Source organism: Seriola aureovittata, chromosome 3 (assembly GCF_021018895.1).
Source record: "Seriola aureovittata isolate HTS-2021-v1 ecotype China chromosome 3, ASM2101889v1, whole genome shotgun sequence".
NCBI lineage: Eukaryota > Metazoa > Chordata > Actinopteri > Carangiformes > Carangidae > Seriola > Seriola aureovittata.
In genome coordinates, this window is record NC_079366.1 from 11,974,881 (window position 1) to 11,998,450 (window position 23,570).

At 38.7% G+C, this 23,570-nt stretch overlaps 1 protein-coding gene across 1 annotated transcript in view; it reads right to left on the reverse strand.

The window, feature by feature from the left end:
- Nucleotides 1-23,570, reverse strand: part of LOC130166780 (zeta-sarcoglycan) — a 341,932-nt gene that overhangs the window by 90,447 nt on the left and 227,915 nt on the right. The window contains exon 3 of the mRNA XM_056372533.1: nt 16,711-16,812. Within this exon, the coding sequence (XP_056228508.1) occupies nt 16,711-16,812 (102 nt within the window). The remainder of the gene's footprint in view (nt 1-16,710; nt 16,813-23,570) is intronic.

Here is a 23,570-nt window from a genome sequence, read left to right on the forward strand (position 1 = left end):
AACAGGTAAATGATGTCATGAGTCAATAACCAGACTTGGTAGAAGCAGCCAGTCTTTTACAAATAAAAATAGTAACTGTAGACAATAGTCTAGAGTTTGACGAAGCGCCAAAATTACGAAGCATAGCATATGGTGTCTCAATTTTTGAAGCAACGTACTTATTATGCAACCTTTATTATGACTTTCTTCTTAAAATATTGTGACTGTCTCCATTGTGTACACAGAAATGATCTCAAAATGTTGGTCACTGGAATTGACTAAACCAGATAGATTACAGTGCAATAGAATAGATATAATCATCTCAATTAGATGACTACAGTAGATGAATGTATGGGGAAATATATGTTTTAGTTCAGGACAACAGTAACACAGGCAGGAAAGTAAGATATATGCACATTAATTCATGGTTGACCAGCCTTGGTTATATATTTATATATATATATATATATATGTTATATTATTATTATTTTTTTTTTTTAACTTGTCTTCGCTTACTCATCATGCTGTGATTCATGTTATGCATTTGAGTCAGTGTAGTTAACATGGATCCCTCTCATGTTAGAGCATACATTCTGCGCAGTTCATTTGACATGGTGATTACACTGAACAAATGCTTTAACACACTTCAGTAAATGCGTAGCTCTGGATGTGGAATTAAACATTTCTGTTTGACTGTCTCTTTACCTAATATAGGCCCCCATTTTCTCGTTGATAGTATCATTGAAACTAGCTGTGGGCTAAAAGATAAATTTGTCTGTACAAAGCTATCTGCTTGCCTGATCATCATGCCAATTACTGCACAGGATTGGGGGTGGGGTGGGGGTGGGGGTGGGGGTGGGGGGGTCGGTCAAATTTGAATATACAGAGAAAACGCAGTTATACACGCTTTAAAAAGAAGAATTGCAATCCATACTTTTGCTTAAAATTGTCACTGTAATATTAGAGCTGATGCCACGGATGTTACACAAGAGCAAGACAAACACAGTGCTATAGAGCTAAATGTATAGTGTAACTTTGGGTTTAGGTAATAAAGTCTTAAGTAAAACTGCACTTAAGAAGAAACCCAGCCAACTATCAATGACCCTGAGTAGTTCACTAAATCAAATGTTAAATGGAGTGCTGGCACACAGCTGATGGCCTTGCGCTCAATTGTTACTACTGTCTTTATGCCAGTAATGCAGCATTTATGGATGTGGAGGGATATGATGCCTGGAGCCAGGATTAGTTACGAGGAAGGCAAGGTGTTTGAGAGCATGTATTGGTTTTTTAAAATTAGTTTATTAAGCCAGGCATATCATCTCATAGGCATCCCTATGGGGTGGTGTAAGAAAGGAGAGGAAAAGTCTGAAAGACAAATGATTGGATCCCTTTTTTTCTGTTAGTAAAGGCTTAAATAATAGAAACTGAATATCCTAAAGCAAAGAATACAGTGTTAAGTAATTAATTTTGTATTTTCTTTTATGTTCAATTCATCCTGACAGCTTCAGTGGTTGAGAGAAAAGCCAGAGTATAAAATATTACCCCTGGTAGAGGAGAGTGCTGTGTCCTGCATGAGACAAATTTCTACACCATGTTGCATCGACAGCATGTTGGCCAAAGCTTAGACTTGGAAGGCTTCCTATTTGGCTTGACAAAGAAGTGGCAAGCACATTTTGCTGGACTTTGGGTGAAGCAATATCTGTTTTAATGACAGCATTATCAAAACTCTTACATTTAACAGGGCATGGCATGATGTGTCCTTTTTCTGCAGTCAAGTTTTGTGATGAGCGGATTTGTTGTGGCTTTTGGATGTTATGACCTGGAGGCAGGGAGGCAGGGAAGCAGGGAGGCAGGGATGGAATGATCTTTTGGAGCAAGGGATTAATATTCTTATTCATTTTGTCTCGTTTCCTCTCTCCCCTCAAGGGCCAGTGTGACTTTCATTCTCCTGACATCCTGGAAAATGCTGTTAAATGTTAATGGGGACTATTTTTACATGGGTCGCGACCATGTCTGGCACACACGTATATGCCGCACACGAATCTGGGCATTTGCCTACGCAGACAGACACATTTGCAGACAGTCGCACACACACATATACACCCACATGCGCAACTACACAGCCTGCTAAGCTCAGTCTTGAATATAATAAATTTATGACCGTATTATTATTTCCGAAAAAAATGATCAAATAATCCCCACTTCCCCAGGCCCCCCTAACCTCTGCAAACCTCTCTCAGTCAAACTTTTCTTCTGTCTTTTTTCTATTATCTTCAATTTAAATTCAGTGATGGTGCTGACTTTTTATTTGATATCTTTTTTAATGTTTCAGGGGACACAGAAAAAGCTTAGACATCTTACAAGCCCTCTGCATGTGTCTGCTTGGTGTAGCTCTCATCGTCTGACGTAGACACGTATTATCACCGACAGCGTGTCTAAGCCATTCCTTTCTGCAGGCTGAAGGCTGGAGAAATTCTAATGTAGTGAGAGCCACCCGCTAAAGGTGACATGCTGTTTAAATCAAATAGACTTTACATTTCTTGGACTTGGAGACGCTACATGTTGAGTGTTCTTTTATGGTAGACTGTTGCGTTACACTTTTAAAGCGATGGGAGAGGGAGATAATGACATATAACTAAAGAAAGCAGCAGCTCACTTTGTTTTGACACATTTTAAGCTGGTGAATAGAATAGAAGCCGAGTGAGATCACATAATAAGTATCATGAGTCAAGGATGACTGTGATAAAAACGAGTGAGTCAACACTACACATATATTGCCTGAAATCCTGAATGTCCACCAGGTACAGCTATGTCCTGCTCTAGCTCAACAAACACGAAAGAAAACCCAGAAAAACCCCATGGTGTCAGCAATATGGGGACAACTCAGGGCAGATGTGTCAAATACTCCCCACTGCCTGTAACTCAGTGAATTGTCATTGCGTAATTGGTAGTAAGCAAAATAGTACACCAGAAGTACCACAAGTAGATGTAGCGAAGGCAAATGCAAGAGAGGCAAAATAGTCTTTACTGGCATGATGGATCAGGGCTAGTGTAACCAGAAATGCCAAGTAACAGCTCTCTTTATGATTAGAAATTTTTCATCTCAATAGTACAGAGAGTATAATGTCTCAGTGTGGTGAAGTATATTTTACATATGATAATTCACCACACACCACATACTGATACTCTGACAGTATGTAATATAACTTAATATGCCTGTGAGCCACCCACCACTATAGACTCTTCATGTGACATATCACATCCAGTGACATGCAATTTGAATGAAATGTTTCTGGTCTCTGAATGATAGCTTAGTTGTTTTTTTTTGTTTTTTTTTAAAGATGAAAGGCATAGCCTTCACAGGGTGGCTGTATACAGTGATAATGATGACGATGGATAGAGCTGTGGACATAAAAACAGGTCTGTCTCTATGCTAGACATGACAACAAACAAAGAAAACAACATCAAAAAAGCTATTATTCTGCAAAGAAAAATGCCAGAATCATGCGCCTCAGGTGACATGCAATTAAAATCAAGTGTGCTTGACAGTTGGACTTTGTGGCATCTTTTTCTTTATCACAAACAAAAGCTATGAACAGAAAGTCAAACAAACAAAAATTACCTGCTATTACTCTTTAGAGAAAGTTGCAAGTGTGAACCACCGCGGGTAACATGCTATTAAAGTCAGAGAAAGCCACACTGTAACAATGAGACTTGCCACAGCGCAACAGTTGCACAGCAATAGCCCTGGAATTATAGCCTATACCAAGGTCTGCATCCGTTCAGTTACATTAACCCTGGATTGTTTACAATGCTGCAAAGTCAAAATCAATAGAGCCTGCCAAGAAGGGAACAGCCTAATGTTCCATTAGAACTCTCTGCTATTCAATTACAGCACCAGAGTTGGAGAAGTTTCAGCTAGCTCAGGTCTCCAGAGGAGAAGCACGGAGAAAGTATGAGCCAGAGAGAGGGAACAATAAATCTAAAACTGACAAACAGCAAAAATGAAGTTATGGCATCCTCCTACCTTTACCCACCCCCCACATTTTCCTGTCTTCCTTGAAGCTGCAGTGCACGATATGGATGAGGAGTTCTTCAATCTTTGTTCCTTTGAACTTTTTCATTATGTTTCATACATTTTTTTTTTTTTCAATCTTACAGATCTCTTTGACCGTTTTAATTATCCTTTTAATGGGCTCCACCTACTAAGACATGCCTTCTTTTATACCTTGCCTCACTCACGTTACATGCATACATCTATCCTATCAAGACTGTGTGCACCAGGGAATTTTTTTCCTCGCCAGGAAGTGAAGCCCTTACCCAGGCAGTCTATTGCACACAACTAGGCCTCTCTCCAGAGAGCAGGCAGCACTACAGGGGAGGGAGAGAAAGAGAACAAACACGACACAGAGAGAAGGCAGTACATAGAAAGAAATGTCATAGAAATAGGGTGGAGGAAGAAAAGGCCTAATAAAAGGGAAACGATCGGCATAAAAAGAAAAGTCAAATCAAAAAGAGGGACAGCAAGAGAGCAGAATAAATGAAGTTTTCTTTGTGCCTCCTGTGGCGGTGATAGGTCCTCATGGGGTCCCTGTGGGGACAATTATAGGACCTAGTGGCAAGAGTCGGTGTTTGTGTGTGTATGTGAATGTGTGCGCTCATGCGTGTCACTAAAGACAGGCCTTTGTGGGAATAGAGAGGAGAGGGTGAGATACAGAATGAACGTTGCATCCACAGCATGCCTTTAAAATACACCTACACACCGTGAAATAATTCTGCTGCTCTAATGATAATCCCTCTGGGTTACAATGGAATCATCTTCCAAGTTAATGTATGCTTTTAAATGCAGTACGTATACTATGTATATTCCGCATATATACAGACTGTAAGACAAAGAGAGAGAAGAAAAACAATACTCAAAACATGCTGAAATTCAAGTACAGCATCCAAACAGAGATATATCATACCATACCTGTCCACCAGGTGGCAGTGAATTACCCACCTGTTTTTTCAAGTGTCAAACTGTCAGCAGCCACCTGTCTGAACAGGTTATTTGCTGATTCTCATCAAATATAAAGGAGACTGTCCTCCCAAGACAAGTGACAGCATCAGACTTTCCAGCCGAGAGTCAATGTTGTTGTTTTTTTCCAGAGCATGACCATGATCATTTCCTGACCAAGGTCCCCTAACCATGGCGAAATACTTATCTAAACCCAAACATGATTTTTCAAATAAAACAATCTCGGAAGGTAAAGGCAAATGCTATTATCTTATTAACACGGGTTACATTCTGTCATGTCATTTGGAGGATTTGTTGTGCCCAAATGTTCAAGTCATTTCTGCTTAACTGCTACTGTATATGCGTGAAATGTTTTCTCACTGGCAGTTGCTCATCCAGCCTGCCAAATCTGTTTGTTCACCTAATTCAAACCTGCCTGTTGATCAACGAGCCTGTAATATCAATCAGTGAAGTGCCTTTAGCCCAGCCTGTTAATTTTGCATCCACACATTTTTGTTGATCTCTGCCACTTTTGCTATAATTGATCTGTCCACAATGTGTACCTTGAATGTGACTCATCTGTCCTACGCCATGTGGCTCTACATTTATTGTCCGAACGCATCTAGTGTGCTGTGTCTGATATCTTCCAAGTCCTGGCTTGTGATGTTGCTCCCAGGGCTGGCAAAGATTTTGGCTGCTTTACAGCTTTATACAGTAGCCACACAGTCTTTGCCCCAGGTCATGTGTCTCTCAAAGCTTCCCTGGTGCCTCCAAAAGCCCGCTGAGTACTTTTCTGTGCTTCTCCGGTGCCTTACAGTTCCTGGCTGTTGCCTTGCAGTGCTTCCTAGCCAGATGATCTGTTGCCTTGCTGCCAAGTGCTCAAGCGACTCCTTCCTACTACCTATTATGTTTTTGCTTGATGGGTGCCTGAGACAACTCTCTCTCCCCATCCTGTTCAGTGCCTTACCCAAGCACTGGGATTTAGTGACGACTGTGCAAGTTATGCTCTGGTTGTTAAATAAACTCTGTATTATAGATTTGATCTTTTATGCACTGTTTGTTATTATGACCTGTAAACACACACACGATTGCACACACCCACACACGCAAACGTAGGAGTTATCAGCAAAAAACAAAAAAAACTCTGAACACATAATCAGAACTTACTTAAAAACAAATCAAAGCATGTTTGCAGCAAAGGTTTGCTGTGCCAAAATTACCAACAATGTCGATTTATTTGACCTCACACTCAAAGTACACATCATAATATCAATTTACCTGCAAGGTAGGTATAGGTATAGCAAAACAAAACAAAACAAGACCGTAATTAACCCATTTGACCCTTCCAGCAGATATGGAAATTAAGGCCATCATGTAAAAAATGTGATACACAATCACAACTCTGGCACATTAATGGCACATATTGGGGTGTTAACCTGTCTTAGTTTCTCTGTCTCTCAGCCTTTTTCATTTTCCTTTATTTTTCTCTCCTTTTATTGTATTCACACATTCTCTGCTAACTGTTTAGGTCTGTTTGCCTCTCTCTGACCCCTTTATTTCCTTCCAACCTCCTTTTTTTGTCGTTTTTCCCCCTTTCCTTCTTCTCCACAGTTATCTTTCTCTCACCCTGTCTTTTTCCCTCCCTCCCACCCAGCCAATCTAATTTCTCAGTGTGTCGTTGCTGTTGTTGTTGTTGCTGTTGTTAGTGTGTGGTTTATATGCAGCGTTCTGTATTTAGCTCTCTCTGGGAGTCACAATGTTCCATTTACCTCTCCCACAATGCACTGCTGGGGGATGGCCCCGATTATGCTAAATGTGCATGTGTGTATATGTGATGTTTTTGAATAAGGCATAATACATCTGCGTGGGAGGGGTGTCATCTTCATCCTCTCCTACAGCTCTTTGTATCCTAAAATTTATTTCCTCAAATTTTAAATTAAAAAGAGCTTAAACCTTAGTTATTAAAGTGCACTTACACTTTTTTGATAGGGACACCAAACTGGTCACATAGTAAAGAGTAAACCTACCTAACGTACCACACTTCCCTTTCAGAATAGAGTTGACCACATTTTTGGAAATCATAGCACATGGGAGTACCATAGCACAGGTCATACTAAGTATCATGAAACAGACAACACTGACAACAACAGAGAATAGTTGAAACTGATTGGCAGGCGGATGTTAATATCCTAAACTGGGATGCTTCGAAAACGTTTGGTTATCCTTTCTAAATAAGAGATAACAACATAAGCAATTACCAAGATGGTTCAACCAAATATACAGCATTAGCCAAAATAAGTTTTAAAAAAATATTTTTTTTTTTTACTTTTTCTTGATTTTAAAACCTTTTGCCTAATGTCTGACTGGGCCATAGCAGTATCTTCATCCCCAAAAGAGAGGTCCAACAGAAGAAGTTTGGTAAGCACTTCAACCCAACACGCTTTAAGTTGAAGCTTACTAGTCTTGTTTACCTCTTCATCAATGAAAGTATGAATGTCTGAAAACCAAATTTAACCTCAGTCTCCTCTTTACTGCATCAAGCATGAAAACACTGCATCCATCTTTTCTATTCTCTCCATCCATCGTCTCTACTCTCTCATCCCTTCCTTCCTTCCTAGGTTTTTCTTCCTCTTACCATTTTCTGTCAGTATGTCTCTTTCCCACCTCTCTATCACTGTCCATGTTATAGTACTCTTACCTCCTGCAGTTGTCCAGGCACAAGGGATCCTCTTTTGTTTGCTGAGTGTGTTTGTCTCCCTCTTTTTTTCAACATTGTCTTGGCTAATGACATGGTGTCATTTCAGCGAGTTGTTCGTGTGTATCCCTGTTACTATTTTCTGGTGTAGCTGTAAGCCTATAGAGTGCTGCAGAAATTAGTAAACCCCGGAAATTAGTTAGCATCTTAGCACTACCGGTTGCCCCATCTATGGTTTTTTTAAATGGGTTTTTGGTTAGATGACTGACATGTGGTTAAGATGCTTGAGTCATTTTCACATTTTATTCTATGAATAAAATATACCACCGCAGGCCATGACACTTCACCAAAAGCTCTAGGAACTAACAAAACACATTGTTTCTTTTCATGAATCTGTTTCTTTCTGTGTCTGATGTAAATATCTAATATGCGGTGAGTTATTCATTAACACTTGTGGTGTTGTGGTACTCAACAATTTAGCTCATGCTTGTCACCTTAAAGTAATTAATAACGGTAACACTTGATTGCCAATTTCAAGTTCATGTCAAGCATAAGTAACATGTAAAACATGACCTATTGTGATGTGAATTTGATTAAATGCAACAGAGTCCATGATAAATCCAAGATGCTACATAGTCTTTTTCCCATCCATCCATCGTTTTCCACATATTGTTATTTTGAAATCATCACAAAGGCAGAAGCAGAAAGTAAGGTTTATTACCAGGTAGGTTATCAATTTCAAGATATTTGGCTTGGTGTTTGGAGCAGTATCCAATTAAAGTATTTTTAGGAAATAACAATAAAAAGGTAAAATACTGCAACAGTCAAAAATATAAATATGCATCGATGCATATACTGCAATGATATAAAATAAAACTATGAAAAAGATTCTACGAAAAAATACTATATGTACAAAAGTGTTTTAGAATGACATGATGTACCTGATGTACAAAAGATCACAGTATGGACAATATGTGTTTTGTGCAGTGATAATACTTCAAGGTGTTACTGTAATGTGGTTGTTGATGATGAGGCCAGACGCACAGGAAAAAGCAGATGTTGGTCCACCACTGGGGATGACTGGACTGGAATTGGTCCTGAGACAGACAAACATGTGATAGGCATGTGTTTGGATCATACAAGTTCTCTATATTCAAACATGTTAGGTCTGTTGTGTGTGTGTGTATAATAAATAGTAAGGGTAGATATGAATATGCTAACATAAATACAGTATGAATATTGACATTAATATGCTGAGATAGACACAGTTTGAACACAAGTAACAGTGTGAATATCATGAAATGTATGAGGTATAATAAGAATTCAATGTACACACTATATAATTAATAAACAATAGAGAGTAGTACAAATACGTATATACTGTAAAATACAGAACCAATACAGGTAGTGGTATAACTTTGGTATAAATATTCATTATTATGAATCAGCAGTATGAACATGTATACACTGTGGGTCTGATATAATCTATATAATTATAGACAAGTAGTGCAGAGTGGAGCAGGATGAAAATAGATGTTACTCACCAGTCTAAAAGAAAAGTTGTGAGCTAGGCATCAAACCGCATCTCTTTACTCGCCAAGTGACGTCTCCAGCGATGGAGAACCACGCCAAGATTTACTCGTGTTTTTCTTCGCCGTTGAACGAGGTTTCTTGTCAGGAGCAATCCTTTGGGATACAGATGAAGATAGCTTTCTAGGAGCATCTCTGCGTTTCTGTGATGCTAGTCGGGAGCTGGAGCATAACTTCAAGCTCTGGAGGAAGCTGTTCTTCTTTGTAGGCTGAGGGCAGACTAGACGCTACACTGACTCACACAGTATCTAGTGTCATAAAGTGGTATTACAACACGGGAAGAGTCGGGCTTAGTTTGTTAGCATGCTGATGTCAGTAGATATCTCTGTAATACAACAGATGGAGGTCTGAGTCATGACATGACAGTGTAAGTTCATTTTTTTAAACATTATAAACTAAAACTCTTGCCAGATCTTTAAGTCGATATGTAGAAGTGAATGAGCATAACATGCCAGGAAAGGGTGCTTCACTCAAGTAGCCACTCAGGACCATCAGATATCATGTGGTGGTCCTACATAAGGGCTGAATGAAGCAACTTTGGCTCTGTGCTGTCTTTGTCCGTATGGAAGCTTGTTGGGTGGGCCATTGTATGAGGTCTACTGTATGTTATGGATGCTTGTGTGGTCATGTAATGGGCATCGTCTGGACATTTGCATGACAGCTAACTCATATTGGATTTTGCATATGTTTCATGTTGCTGTCTGAATTGTGATCTGAATACAATTAGTTGTGCAGCCAAGCAGATGACGTTTGGTGCATGGATATTTGTAGTTTAATGTACTGACCTTGCAATTCTCTCTTTGATTTACCTTTTTACAACCTTTATTTTTCTGCATAGTCACTATTTTTTCTTTCCCATTTCTTCTCTGTAGTTCTGTCTTTTGTCTCCACACTTCTCAACAGCATATCTCTTCACAAAACAAGCAGTAGACTGTTGTGTCCTCAGGGAGTTTAGTGGATATTTCTGATTCAGCATGCCCCCCCCCGAACACCCCACCACAACCACACTTCACAGTAAAAGCGCGATGACTGTCAATATCAAAATGAGAGCACGCCTGCTGTTTAGAAAATGTGAGGGCAACCTGCTGTTTGCTTTCATGAAGCAAGATAAGCAGTGCCTCACATATACACTCAAATGCACACAAACCTGCACATACACAAGTATGCATTGGCTTCCTCACAGACACAAAACATTTATATCTGCTCAAAATAAAGTATAAAAAATAAAGCATGAAAGGAAACATATCAACAGATACTTACAGGTGCATACAACCCACATACACAGACTTGCAAACGCAATGGTTGACAATCACACACTCACATACACATAGAGTGTGCATAAACAGATTACACCATTATCACACAGTGTAAAGCTTTTACAGGACACAAAACTGCAATGTGTAAAAATACACATATATACACACTGCACATATACTGTGTTGTAGATTTAGTTGTAAATTGATAAAATTGCCTTTTTTGCTCATTAATGTACGCTCAGACACACATAATGAGTAAAAGTGAAAAGAAACAAACAAACAAACAATAATCTATCTCAAAAAACTAAATGTAAAACTAAAAACCAATGCATAGAAATAAAGGGGGGTTGGGGATAACCAAAATATTTACATACTATTTGGCCCTATGGGTCTAAAATGAACAGTGTGAGGTTGGCAGTTGGATATGCCTGGAACACAAAATTGTTCATGAGAGTAAAAAACAAATCTCCCTTTTTTCTTTGCGGTATTATACAAAAGTTAACACAAACATTAAAAATCTAATTATTCGTTTTTTCATGTTGATTATCAAAGATAATCCAAAAGTAATATGCAATTCATGTTTGTTATGGGAGAAGTGGTGTGGAGAGGGTGCAAAATATGTTATGTTTAATATCAAATGTGGATGCATCATTATGCCCTAAAGTGTGTTTGTTGGGAGTTAAAATGGATAGAGTTAAATCTGCTGTAACACAACGCTTGATACAAGTGGCTTTCCTTTCCTTTCGGATCATCCTTATGATGTGGAAAGTATGGAAGCCAAATTGTTTTCGTTTGATTTACTGGCTAGAGAACTTCATAGACCTGATAATGATGGAATGTGTGTTATCAGCCCTGCAGGGGCTTTATAGAGATAATGGCTTAGATCATGGACACTTATAAAAGGCTATATAAATAAAAGGTATTTCATTTAAGAGATGATTTGACTGTTGAAGAAAAAGCCAGTATAATGAATTGAAAAATTAATAGAAACATGAAAAAAGTATATTACATTTATATCTTTTTGTTTTTTTGGCGTGCAAAAGTATTCAGCCCCCGAGTCAATACTTTGTAGAACCACCTTTCGCTGCAATTACAGCTGCAAGTCTTTTGGGGTATGTCTGTACCAGCTTCGCACATCTAGAGACTGAAATTTTTGCCCATTCTTCTTTGCAAAATAGCTCAAGCTCAGTCAGATTGGATGGAGAGCATCTGTGAACAGCAATTTTCAAGTCTTGCCAGAGATTCTCAATTGGATTTAGGTCTGGACTTTGACTGGGCCATTCTAACACATGAATATGCTTTGATCTAAACCATTCCATTGTAGCTCTGGCTGTATGTTTAGGGTCGCTGTCCTGCTGGAAGGTGAACCTCTGCCCCGGTCTCAAGTCTTTTGCAGACTCTAACAGGTTTTCTTCCAAGATTGCCCTGTATTCGGCTCCATCCATCTTCCCATCAACTCTGACCAGCTTCCCTGTCCCTGCTGAAGAAAAGCATCCCCACAGCATGATGCTGTTACCACCATCTTTCACGGTGGGGATGGTGCGTTCAGGGTGATGTGCGAAGTTAGTTTCCCGCCACACATAGCATTTTGCATTTAGGCAAAAAAATTCAATTTTGGTCTCATCTGACCAGAGCACCTTCCTCCACATGTTTGCTGTGTCCCCCACGTGGCTTTTGGCAAACGGGACTTCTTATGGCTTTGTTTCAACAATGGTTTTCATCTTGCCACTCTTCCATAAAAGCCTGATTTGTGGAGTGCACGACTAATAGTTGTCCTGTGGACAGATTCTCCCACCTGAGCTGTGGATCTCTACAGCTCCTCCAGGGTTACTGTGGGCCTCTTGGCTGCTTCTCTGATCTTTGCTCTCCTTGCCCGGCCTGACGGCCATGTCTTGGCAGGTTTGTAGTTGTGCCATACTCTTTCCATTTTCGGATGATGGATTGAACAGTGCTCTGTGAGATGTTCAAAGCTTGGGATATTTTTTTTATAACCTAACCCTGCTTTAAATTTCTCCACAACTTTATCCCTGACCTGTCTGGTTTGTTCCTCGGGCTTCATGATGCTGTTTGTTCCCTAATGTTCTCTAACAAACCTCCGAGGCCTTCACAGAACAGCTGTATTTATACTGAGATTACATTACACACAGGTGGACTCGATTTACTAATTATGTGACTTCTGAAGGCAATTGGTTGCACTGGATTTTATTTAGGGGTATCAGAGTAAAGGGGGCTGAATACTTTTGCAAGCCACTGTATTATTTACTGCTATCTTGGAAGCAATGCACTGGGATGAAATTGACTTTTGTTTAATCATGTTGCTGTGAGTGTGACTCTGTATTTATGTTCCCTGAGTAATAACTGTTTAGTGAGAGATGATTCCTACATGAACATACCATTAATGTCAGTGACACTGGAATGTGCAGACAAACTCATTTGATTAAAGTTAATTTTATTAAAATTATTTTTGTTTTACAATTAAACGATTCATTTGATTCAATATATTGAAAAGCACAGTTGCACATTGTGTTAGATATATTTGGGAGCTTGAATCCCGACATGTTTCACATTGTATTTTTCTTACAGTTGAACTGTTATGTATGTCTGATTAGTGAGGGCGATTACAGGAATTTGACTGGCATATCTTCAATGCGAAGAAAATGTACAAAATGTGCCGAAAACAAATCAAAGTAGGGAAAAATAACAAAGCAGCAACAGCCGAGGGAGTGAAAACCTGATTTATGCAGCACTTGAAAAAGAGGAGGAGCTGCATCCACAGTATACAAGCACTCTTGATAGCTCTTTGCAAATCCTGCTGAAAACCTTTTTTGTGGCATCTCAGCCTTTTCCACTGCCCTCCATTGTCCAGTAAAGAAGTATAAAATGTAAGCAACATTTTTAGAGATCTGAGTTTGAAGCCATTTCTCACTTATCTATTCCACTAATAACCGTGTCTACACAATCGTTTGTGATACTGTTATCTCCTCTTAGATGCCTCTTTCTTCTCTTCCTCTTATCACTCTTCTCTTCCATAATTACTTTTTTCCCATCATCCTTCACTTTTACTACAACACCTTTTGTCCCACTTCATTCCTTCTCATCACTGCTGATCATCTCTCTCCACCTCTTTTCCTCAATTCTCTCTTTTATTGTTTTGCTCCACTTATTTTTCTCTCTCTCATTGCGTTTTAATCTTAACCATCCTCCTGTTCTTTTATATCAGTATGTTCTCACATGCTCTATATGTTGTATCTCAGTACATCATACATATAGTATATCTCCACATTCCTCCTGGTATTATTCCTCTCTTTTCTTTTCCTTGCCGCTACTTATTCTAGTTTTCTCTAGTCTGTATTTCTGACTACAGTCACAAACCACACACTAACCGAGCACTTTCTTGAGAACACCATACTAATACTGGGTAGGGCCTCCTTTGCTCTCAAAAACAGCCTCAATTCTCTGTGGTACAGATTCCACAAGATATTGGAAACATTCCTTTAAGATTCTGCTTCATTTTGTCATGATTGCATTACGTCATTTCTGCAGATCTGTCAGCTGCACATTCATGCTGCCAATCTCCTGTTCTACCACATCCCAGAGGTGTTCTATTGGATTCAGTTCTAGTAACTAGGGAGGCCACTGAAGTTCACTGAACACTGTCATGATCATGAAACTAGTTGGAGAGGACTTCTGCTTTGTGACATGGTGCATTATGATGCTTGAAGTAGCCCCTGGAAAATGTTCAATTCATAAGCCATAAAGGGATGCACAGGGGCAGTAATAATACACTGATAGGCTTTGTCATTCAAACCATGATTGATTGGTATTTATGGACCAAAAGAAAGGAAGAAGAAAGAAAACATTCACTGCACCATTACACCACCAGCCTGGATTGTTCACACAAGGCAGGGTGGGTCCATGGATTCATGCTTTTGATGCCAAATTCTGACCCTACCATCTGCAGCCTCAGCAGAAATCCAAATTCATCAAACCAGGCTGCATTTTTTTCCATTCTTCAACTGTCCAGTTTTTCTGAGCCTGTGTCCACTGCAGCCTTGGATTTCTGTTTTGGGTGACAGGAGTGGAAGCTGACGCGGTCTTCTTCTGTTTTACTTAATCTGCCTCAAGGTTCAATGTGTTTTTCATTCTGAGATGCTTTTTCTGCTCACCACTGTAAAGAGTGGTTATCTGAGTTACTGTAGACTTTCTGTCAGCTCCAACCTGTCTGTGGACATTCTCCTCTGACCTCTCTCATCAACAAGGTCTTTCTCTCCACAGAACTGCTGCTCACTGGATGTTTTTTGTTTATAACAACATTCTAAATAGACTCTACAGACTGTGTGTGAAAATCCCAGGAGGTCGGCAGTTTCAGAAACACTCAACGCAGCCCGTCCTGCACCAACAACCATGCCAAGGTCAAAGTTACAGAGTTCACATTTTTCCCCCATTCTGATGTTTGATGTGAACATTAACTGACCTGTATCTGACTTGCTTTGGTGAGTGTATATGATATACAGTATATATAATTATATGATGAGTATATAATATACAGTATTCATGTTCTGGCTTTGATTTTATACTGTATGAGTAAAAACATGTATCTCTTTTGTTGAGAAAATTTCCAAACCCACTCAAATCGATGAATATAGCTCACAACAGAAGCCTGTTATGCTGTGTGTAGAAACTTACACCGTGGGTAAGGCTTTTGTGTATATTGCACTGAAGTGCAGATTATGTTTCAAGTTCTTCCACATGTTCTACAAAAGCATGAAGTGTTAGAAAAAGCAAATATGTTTTACTTCTATTAGGTAATCAATCCCTTCTATCAGTGTTGGTCCAAAGACAGGAGGGATCATAAGAAGAAGCATATTAGCATTCTTACGTATTCCATAAGCTTTCCAAGCAATGTAAGATTTCGGTGTTATACTCATTTATCATCACACATTTTTTAGTTTAACAGCACTGAAAAATAACACCACAGCTGTTTGGGGTATTATATCTTTCATAAATATCCTGTCTATCAATTGTCATCTTTCTATCCTACTCCATCACACCATTAATCTCTTAATGTCCAATTGAAATCCCACTCCCTCCACACACACACACACACACACACACACACACACACACACACACACACACACACACACACACACACACACACACACACAATATGTTTGTGACAGTGTGACACTATTAAAGTCAATCCCCCCTGCTTACTATTCATACATATGAACATACACACACACACATACACACAGTGTCACAGTGTCCAATATAGGGTGACATAGTGTCCATGTAGTCACAGCTGACAGGATCGATGCTGATTCTGTGAGTGATAAATGAAGATATGGAAGAGGATGCTGGATATATGCTGGATACTATGCACCACTATAATATGCCACATACATAACAAATAGACCCAGACAGCTGGGAACAATATCTGATTTCTGCTCGTTTTAGGGGTTGGAACATACAGTAGTGCTGTACACACACACACACACACACACACACACAGACTCACATATACACATACGCATTTTTGCAAATGTATTCAAACTAAAAACTGAAATATCACATTGAGAGAAGTATTCAGACTCTTTGCTACACATGACATTTAGTTCAGGTGCCTCCCATTTCTCTTGATCATCTTTGAGATGTTTCTTTGCCTTGATTGGAGTTGACCTGTGGTAATTTCAGCTGATATGTCATGATTTGGAAAAGAACACACCTGTCTACAGAAGGTCTCTCACAGCTAACAACACATATCAGAGCAAAAACCAAGCCATGAGGCGGAAGGAACTGCCTGCAGAGTTCAGAGACATGTTTGTGTTGAGACACGGATCAAAAAGGAAGGTCTGAATATGTTCTGAATGCACTGTATGTACTGTACATCCTCAATGTATGACTTAACCAAGGACACACGCAATACAATACACAGTACAGTACAGCATATACTGAGAGAATATGAAAGCAGCTGAACCTGAAAAGACTGAACTGACTGAAAGGACGACTACATTTACATCAAAGCTCATACAGATGAAACCACACAAAGAATAGTCATACAAAGCATGTTTGTCTTCTACAGTGCAGCATGATTTTTTGAGAAAACAGACATACAAAAACACACACACACACACACACACACACACACACACACACACACACACACACTCACAGATGTGTAGTCTTACCCTACGAGACTGGATCTCTTTGACGTATAAAGGCAGTAAGAATTCAGACACTCCCTCCAATCTGACACCTTCCTTTGTCACCCGCAGATTCCCCATACCATCCTAAAAAGACAAAGACACATACAGAGAGAAATCCAGTGGTTATTTGGAGAACAAATTAAATAATCAAAATATTTTGTGGATAAACTGTTTCCTCATCGCCATCGAGTGAGAAACCATTCATTTACTTCATTCATTTACTCATTTACTTTCTGATGAGTTTTCTACTAGTCATATTTATAGATCATATAAAAATCTATTACCCAAAGGGATCCATTATATCATTCATAGTAATGCACACATATAAAGCAGAGAACAGTGGGGGGATGCAATTGCCAAGTTATCAGTTATTCATACAAGTATGTAGTTATGACTTGTTTATGCAACTTCAGGTTCCAGATGGCCTCATTCAAAGACATTTGAGGGCTCATTTGAGTGTAGATTAATTGACTGCAAGAATGCTAATTTCAGCCATTTAAAATTAAATCTGCAGGAAAATAAAACGTGACTCAGAATACACTGTTTGCCCAATATATGTAAAAAGAAAACATTTTTGAGTGCTTGTGAGTATTACAACAAAATCCATGTATTTCCTTTTCCTGTAAAACAATGATAACTCATCTTGACCACACTTTGTTAGTCCCACTCACATCTTAAATTTATGAAAATACACATTTCATGGCATATGTCTAGTTTCATTTGCTTTATCTTCCAAACTTGCCTTGACTAAATATCACCCTGGATGTCAATATTAAAGACATTTACACTTTTTAAGGTCTTGGGTTTATACAAATTATAATGTGTTGAGAGCTTTTGAGGATCTCTAAAAACCCAGTAGATACTTATTAACATTAGTCATTGATGAGCATTGTAATATTGATGTTAGATGGGAATATCATGTACTCACACAGGTCATCCACAGCCGGATCCTGTTTTACAGAGAACATTCTTAACAGCCTATTAGGAATATATTTTTAATGCAAGCATGTGATTATTAATACATTTATTCAAACTCAAGGTGCATCATAGAACATAGAAAGAAAAGGCCTATTGTCAAAGCCTCATGAAAGCTGTAGTTTTAAAATGCTAACAAAAGAGCTGTTTTATCTCTGTCAAAATGACAAGGTGCTGAAATTTTATGTAACTATTTAGCTTACAATTCAGATATAAAGCCCCAGGAATATATTTTTAGCTTGTCAGAGAGACAGAAAGACAAGAAACCCCTGCTGAGAAAACCCACTGAGTTATAGAAGCAATTGGAACAGGGGTTAGCTCGGGAAAGAGGGGAGGATTTTGGCTCTCTATGGGGGGCCGCTTCAAACAAAGGTCAGCACACTAAAACATTACCTTTGAATTAGATCATTTTTAGTACATGTGCATTCATGTTTTTAGACCTTTACTTTCATTTTGCAATGACTGAACTACTTAAAAAAAAAAAACCTTTCTTTCCTTATTAATCATCTTAGAAGTTACCAAAAAAGAATGATGCCTTATGCCATTTGTGTTGTAATGTAAAATGAAAATCAAATATAAAATAATTATCAGGTTGGTGCAATGCTGCATAAACACATTTGTGTTCCACTACTATGGCAAGGACTAGTTTAAGTTTGAGTATCAGACTTTGAACTGTGTAAATTTAAATGTGAAGCACAAATTTGGGCTGTGCGCTTTACTGCACTATTTCTGATCAGCTGGCCGGCTTCCTGTGATAAAAATGGCTTTGTGCCGGTTTATGATCAGTTGCGCAGAATTTTACAGATTCTACTCGAGTGAATGCTTGAAAAATTGTTGGATCAGACTTACATGGTAAGATTGAATTCCTTTCGAACAGCCATGCAGGGTATTAGGATAGTAGGGGCTCTTACAGAGCAAAGAGGCAGCTACTGCACCATGTCAAATTGATGCTTAGGAGAGTGACAGTGCAGAGAGCATAGCAATGCAACAGCTGCTCTAACTGTGGGCTTGGACAGAGTTTGGTGAGGCTTCTGGGTATTGTAGTATATGTCGGGGAGAAAAAAAAAAAAAAAACTTCCATAAAATAACATCATAAGTAAGTAAGGCAGTTCTATGGCAAGAGAAAATCATGTTTTTGAAACTGTACACAAAGTAAATATAAATGTCCACCAACAATCCTTTTGTTAGCATATTGTACCAGTGCTATTTTTATTCTTCTTAACTTTCTATTATTGAGAAAATATTACTGAAAAGAACAGGTGTGTTCCTGGTTGCCTCAGGTCAAACATTTTCAGAAAAAAAAATTGCAACTGTGAAATAGAGTTCTTTTTGGGGGGTAAAAACTCAAACAAACGCTGTGGATTGAACCAATTCAGCCTTCAATTGGAATAACTCTCCCACAGCCTGTGTCGCTCGATGACAACAAATTAGTCTTGCTTCCCTGGTTCCCAGCTTTCTTTTCATGTTCACAAATATTGATGAAACTGTCCATGAAGATAGGAATACTGTTCAGAGTGCTGCAGTGAATTATCATTAATTCTTAGGTGCAACAAACCAACAAAGCCTTTCAAATTGGAAATGTACTCAAGGCACGAGAGAGAGGAAACAGTGAGGGAGAGAAATTGGGAGGATGAGTAAAGAGGAAGAGGAGGAAAAGAAATACCGATGGGGAAGTGAAAAAATCAAAGAGGAATAAAACAGGAAACTGGAGCAAAAAAAAAAAAACACTGCCTCGTGGTTTATGCCTCCAACAACCAGTATAGTTGTAGTTAATTGCTGCATGAATTCTTGAGTTATGGCCAAAAACGTGTTTTGTGTTGTCTCAGAGGCCTTGACCTTTGACCACCAAATCCTAATCCATTCATCCTTGGGAACCATCAAGGGAACGTTTGTGCCACATTTGAAGAAATTGCCTGAAGGTGTTACTGAGATTTTGTGTTCATGAGAATGGGACGGACGGACAGACAAACCAAAAACATAATGCCTCCGGCCATGGCTGTCGCTGGCATGAAAAAGACCAAAATCAGAAAGAGTCAAGCTCATCAACTGACATGCCTGTAGTGCTGGGCAGTGGTGGTGGTGAAGGGGAGCTGGGGGAATAGATTTATGTGTGGGGGTGGACCAGCATGCTACACATCAAAAGGAAAAAAATGAAAAAATAAATAAAAAAAAGATTATAAAAACTATTTTAATTAAAATGTTCTACTTTTTCACAGTTAAACGATATGAAAGACGAAGCAGTGAAGTGAGTGAGTTTCATATATACACTCCTACAGTCCAATCAAACGCAGTGTTAAATGAGAAGAGTTTTGTTAAATACATATCATGCTTAAGATAAGTAAAGGGTTCATCTCCAACATGAGAAAACAGGAACAGGATAAATACTGGGAAAACAAACGCTTTTGTATTAGACCTTATTATAGAAAAAAAAGTGTTATGAGTATGTGTGTAAATAAGTCATTTATGTTATGTTATTTCCAGGTTTCTATAGTAAAAATGGATTACATGAAATATGAACATTCATTCCTCACCTCATTTCATGTATGTGTGTTATTGTTGTTTGGTGTGACCTGTGTGGACTTGGATCGTCATTTTAATGCCTCATGAAGGTTTAAATTTCTGTGTTGGTTTCAGAGTAAACTTTCTGGTGACAGTGTGAAGGGGTTTATCACCTTCTCCACAGATGATCAGCACTGATCCATTTTATTACAAATCTGTAATCAAGCAAGTGGGCAAGCGCGACACTCCAATATGTGATTTTTTTTTAACAAAACACCAATACTAACCACATACATTCATCAATATGTAACCCACAGACACGCACATTCTTACAAATGGGAGCATACCGAAGTGATAAGTGTGTCAGATCAATACGTTAAACCAGCCAGAGGTTTCCAGTGTTGTTGTTAGATCTATAGTCATTACACCGAATATACAGTGGAGCATGGAGCTCATTCAATAAGCTATAACACAGCCTGAGGAGCTGTAGAATCACAAACTTAGTCACTGCTTGGAACACACACACACACACACACACACACACACACACACACACACACACACACACACACACACACACACACACACACAACTAGCTACACTCGTATATATATCCATATAAAGAAACACATACTATAGTAGAACATGCACACACACGCAGAGGGAGAATGGCATACATACAGAATGAGCTCAGTCCGAACACATTGACACTCACTACTTACCCCTGGAATGCCTCTCTAATCCCCTCCTCTCTCCAACCTCTGTCTCTTAATTCCAAAAACATGAAGACCATAATGTTAACTTTAATCAGGTTGTTTTATTCTACCTCACCTTTCCACTGTCCAACACTGAAGCCTCATTCTGATTGATTGAACATGACAGCTCTCCCTCTTTCTCTGTATCTCACACACTCCTGTTTTTTTTTTTTTTTGTTTCATTTTCAATCCAGTATGCATCATTGGCATGAATGGTACATGAACAATATTGCCTAAGCCTAGAATACAAAGGGAATTCTTCAACAAAAAGAAGAAAATAAGTAAATCTCACCATTCATTCATTTATCTCATTGTTCAGCTCTCACTCCCTCCCTGAATCTGTTTATCCTACTTCTGTTCATCTCTCTCTCAATCTCTTTCTCAATTTGAAATTAGTTTTGGAAAACAGATCAGAGGTTGTAATGTGCCTTATTGCAGGTATGTGCACACTCTGGTAATCATGTTGAAAGGGACATTCATGGCAAGACATGATCAAAAATTTAAATGATTTGGCGCTCCCACCCTGCACAGTCAAAGATTTGCAAACAACTGAAATCAAAAGCTTTATGCATATTTTGCATGAACTCCATTAGGGACGGGAATCGAGAACAGGATCCATGTGAGAACTGCTTCCAAATTGTCCAAGCCATCAGAGTCCAAGCTTATCAATTCCTTCTATCGATACCTGCATGTTTCTCTGAGCTGGATGGGCCCATTCGCACACCACACACGTTGCCTAGGACCCTGTCTCCCCCTCGTGTTAAAGTGGGTGTCAGCTGGGTGTTTACAACTTTGATGACAGGATGAGCTATCCATCTGATCACAAAAATAGAAGAAGAGCACCATGAGAGTGAATAGTGGAAGCAGCAATAAGGTAAATTTAAACTCTTCTCTCCAAGTTTGATGTCAGTAAATAACAGTAGGCTAACATTAAGGTGCTAGCTCGCAGTGCATCTCTCTCTAGTCTGTCTCTGTCTCTAACCTATCTGGGTAGTGTGTCTCTGTCTTGATTACCAGCCACTTCCTTGCATTTTGTTTATTAAATGCCACTCAAAAAGATTATCTCGTTTCTCAGTCAAGGTTCACTTACAACTCTGGAAAAATAGATTCTTCTCTGTCCTGCCAGAATGTTATTAACGCAAGATGGATTGACATTGACTATTGATTAAATATTGAATTTAAAATTTGATTTGCTTGGCATATCAGGCAAAACGGATGCACGTCTCAGTGAATTCAGCCAAATCTGGGAAATCTGGGAGAGTCTGTTTTAATGGGTCTGATGCAGCTGGTACCATGAATAATAAAGCTGCAGCCATAGTGTTTAAGCTTATGTTTAAATTGTACAGCTTATAAGTCAAGTGTGACTGTTTGGCAATAACTTATGCTTTTTTTTTTTTTTTCATACCAAAAGTTGATCAGGAATCATTAAGGGAATTGATAGAGAATCGGACTGATAAGCAGAATGGATATTGGCATTGGTATCAATAAAACTCCATTAACTATTAGATAGCCTTTAATTTAGAAATGTTCACTGCTACAGAGGTACAAAATGCACGTACTGTATGCTTTTAGACATTGGTAAAATGGCAGGTCTTAACAATGCTCAGGCTTCTTTATTAAATTAGCAGAGGATGTTATTGATGGTCCATTTACATCACTTTTTTAAAGGTATCTTTATTCACAAATGACATCCATTTTATCTGTTTTCCTGCCATTGCTAAAAGCTGGTGACCCAACATTGTTAAATTATAGGCCCATTTCCAAACCGCCCCCCTCACCCCTCATCAATCAATTTTAAGAAAAGAAAAAAGCACTAGCACAGCTGCCTTTAAAGTAGTTAACAATTATGTTCATCATTTAGACATCTGGCATCACTGAGCAGCTTTTGACATATGATACCGTAGCCATGCAGTTATGAAACAGACTGTTCAGTACTGGTTTGTCACATATATTTGTTGCTGATTTGAAAATGACTTGCAGTGCAGTGTGCACAAGCTGACGGGATCACCAGTTGCCTGTCACTATCATTCTGAATTTTTTTTAATTGTCTAGGTCAAAAGAGGTCTGCTGCAAATGTCTGTTTTTATGCAGATGATACACTGTTACATTCTTTCACCTTTCTGCTTCTACGTAAATTCAGATCCTCTCTTGGCTTTGTCATGCCCTTAATATTTTCCAAGAATCTCTATATAATTTTCAGTTTGCAGCTTTTAATTGAAATTAAAACGATAAAATTTAAAAAATTGCATGATTTGGGTGTGTGTTGCTTCAGATGACAAAATTAAATATAATACAGGAATGCCAAACACACTGTCTTCCTCTTTCCCCTGCCTTTGCCATTTCGGTTTGGCTGCATTAGCAGTGAATGCATCCTTTTGGCAGTAAATCAAAATGAACAAATAAAAATAATCAACATAATAGCAGGCAAATCAGTTAGTTTGGCAACAATGACAGCACTAATCAGACAACAAACTATCCTCTGCTTGGCTTTGTCTGTTTGTCTGTTTCATTTTTCTCTGCCAACTGAAATGGGCTTCACTGGTATAAACTCTACAAGTGTTTCTTTGCCAAAGAAAAATCAACAAATCCCAACAATGATAGTAATTGTTCATC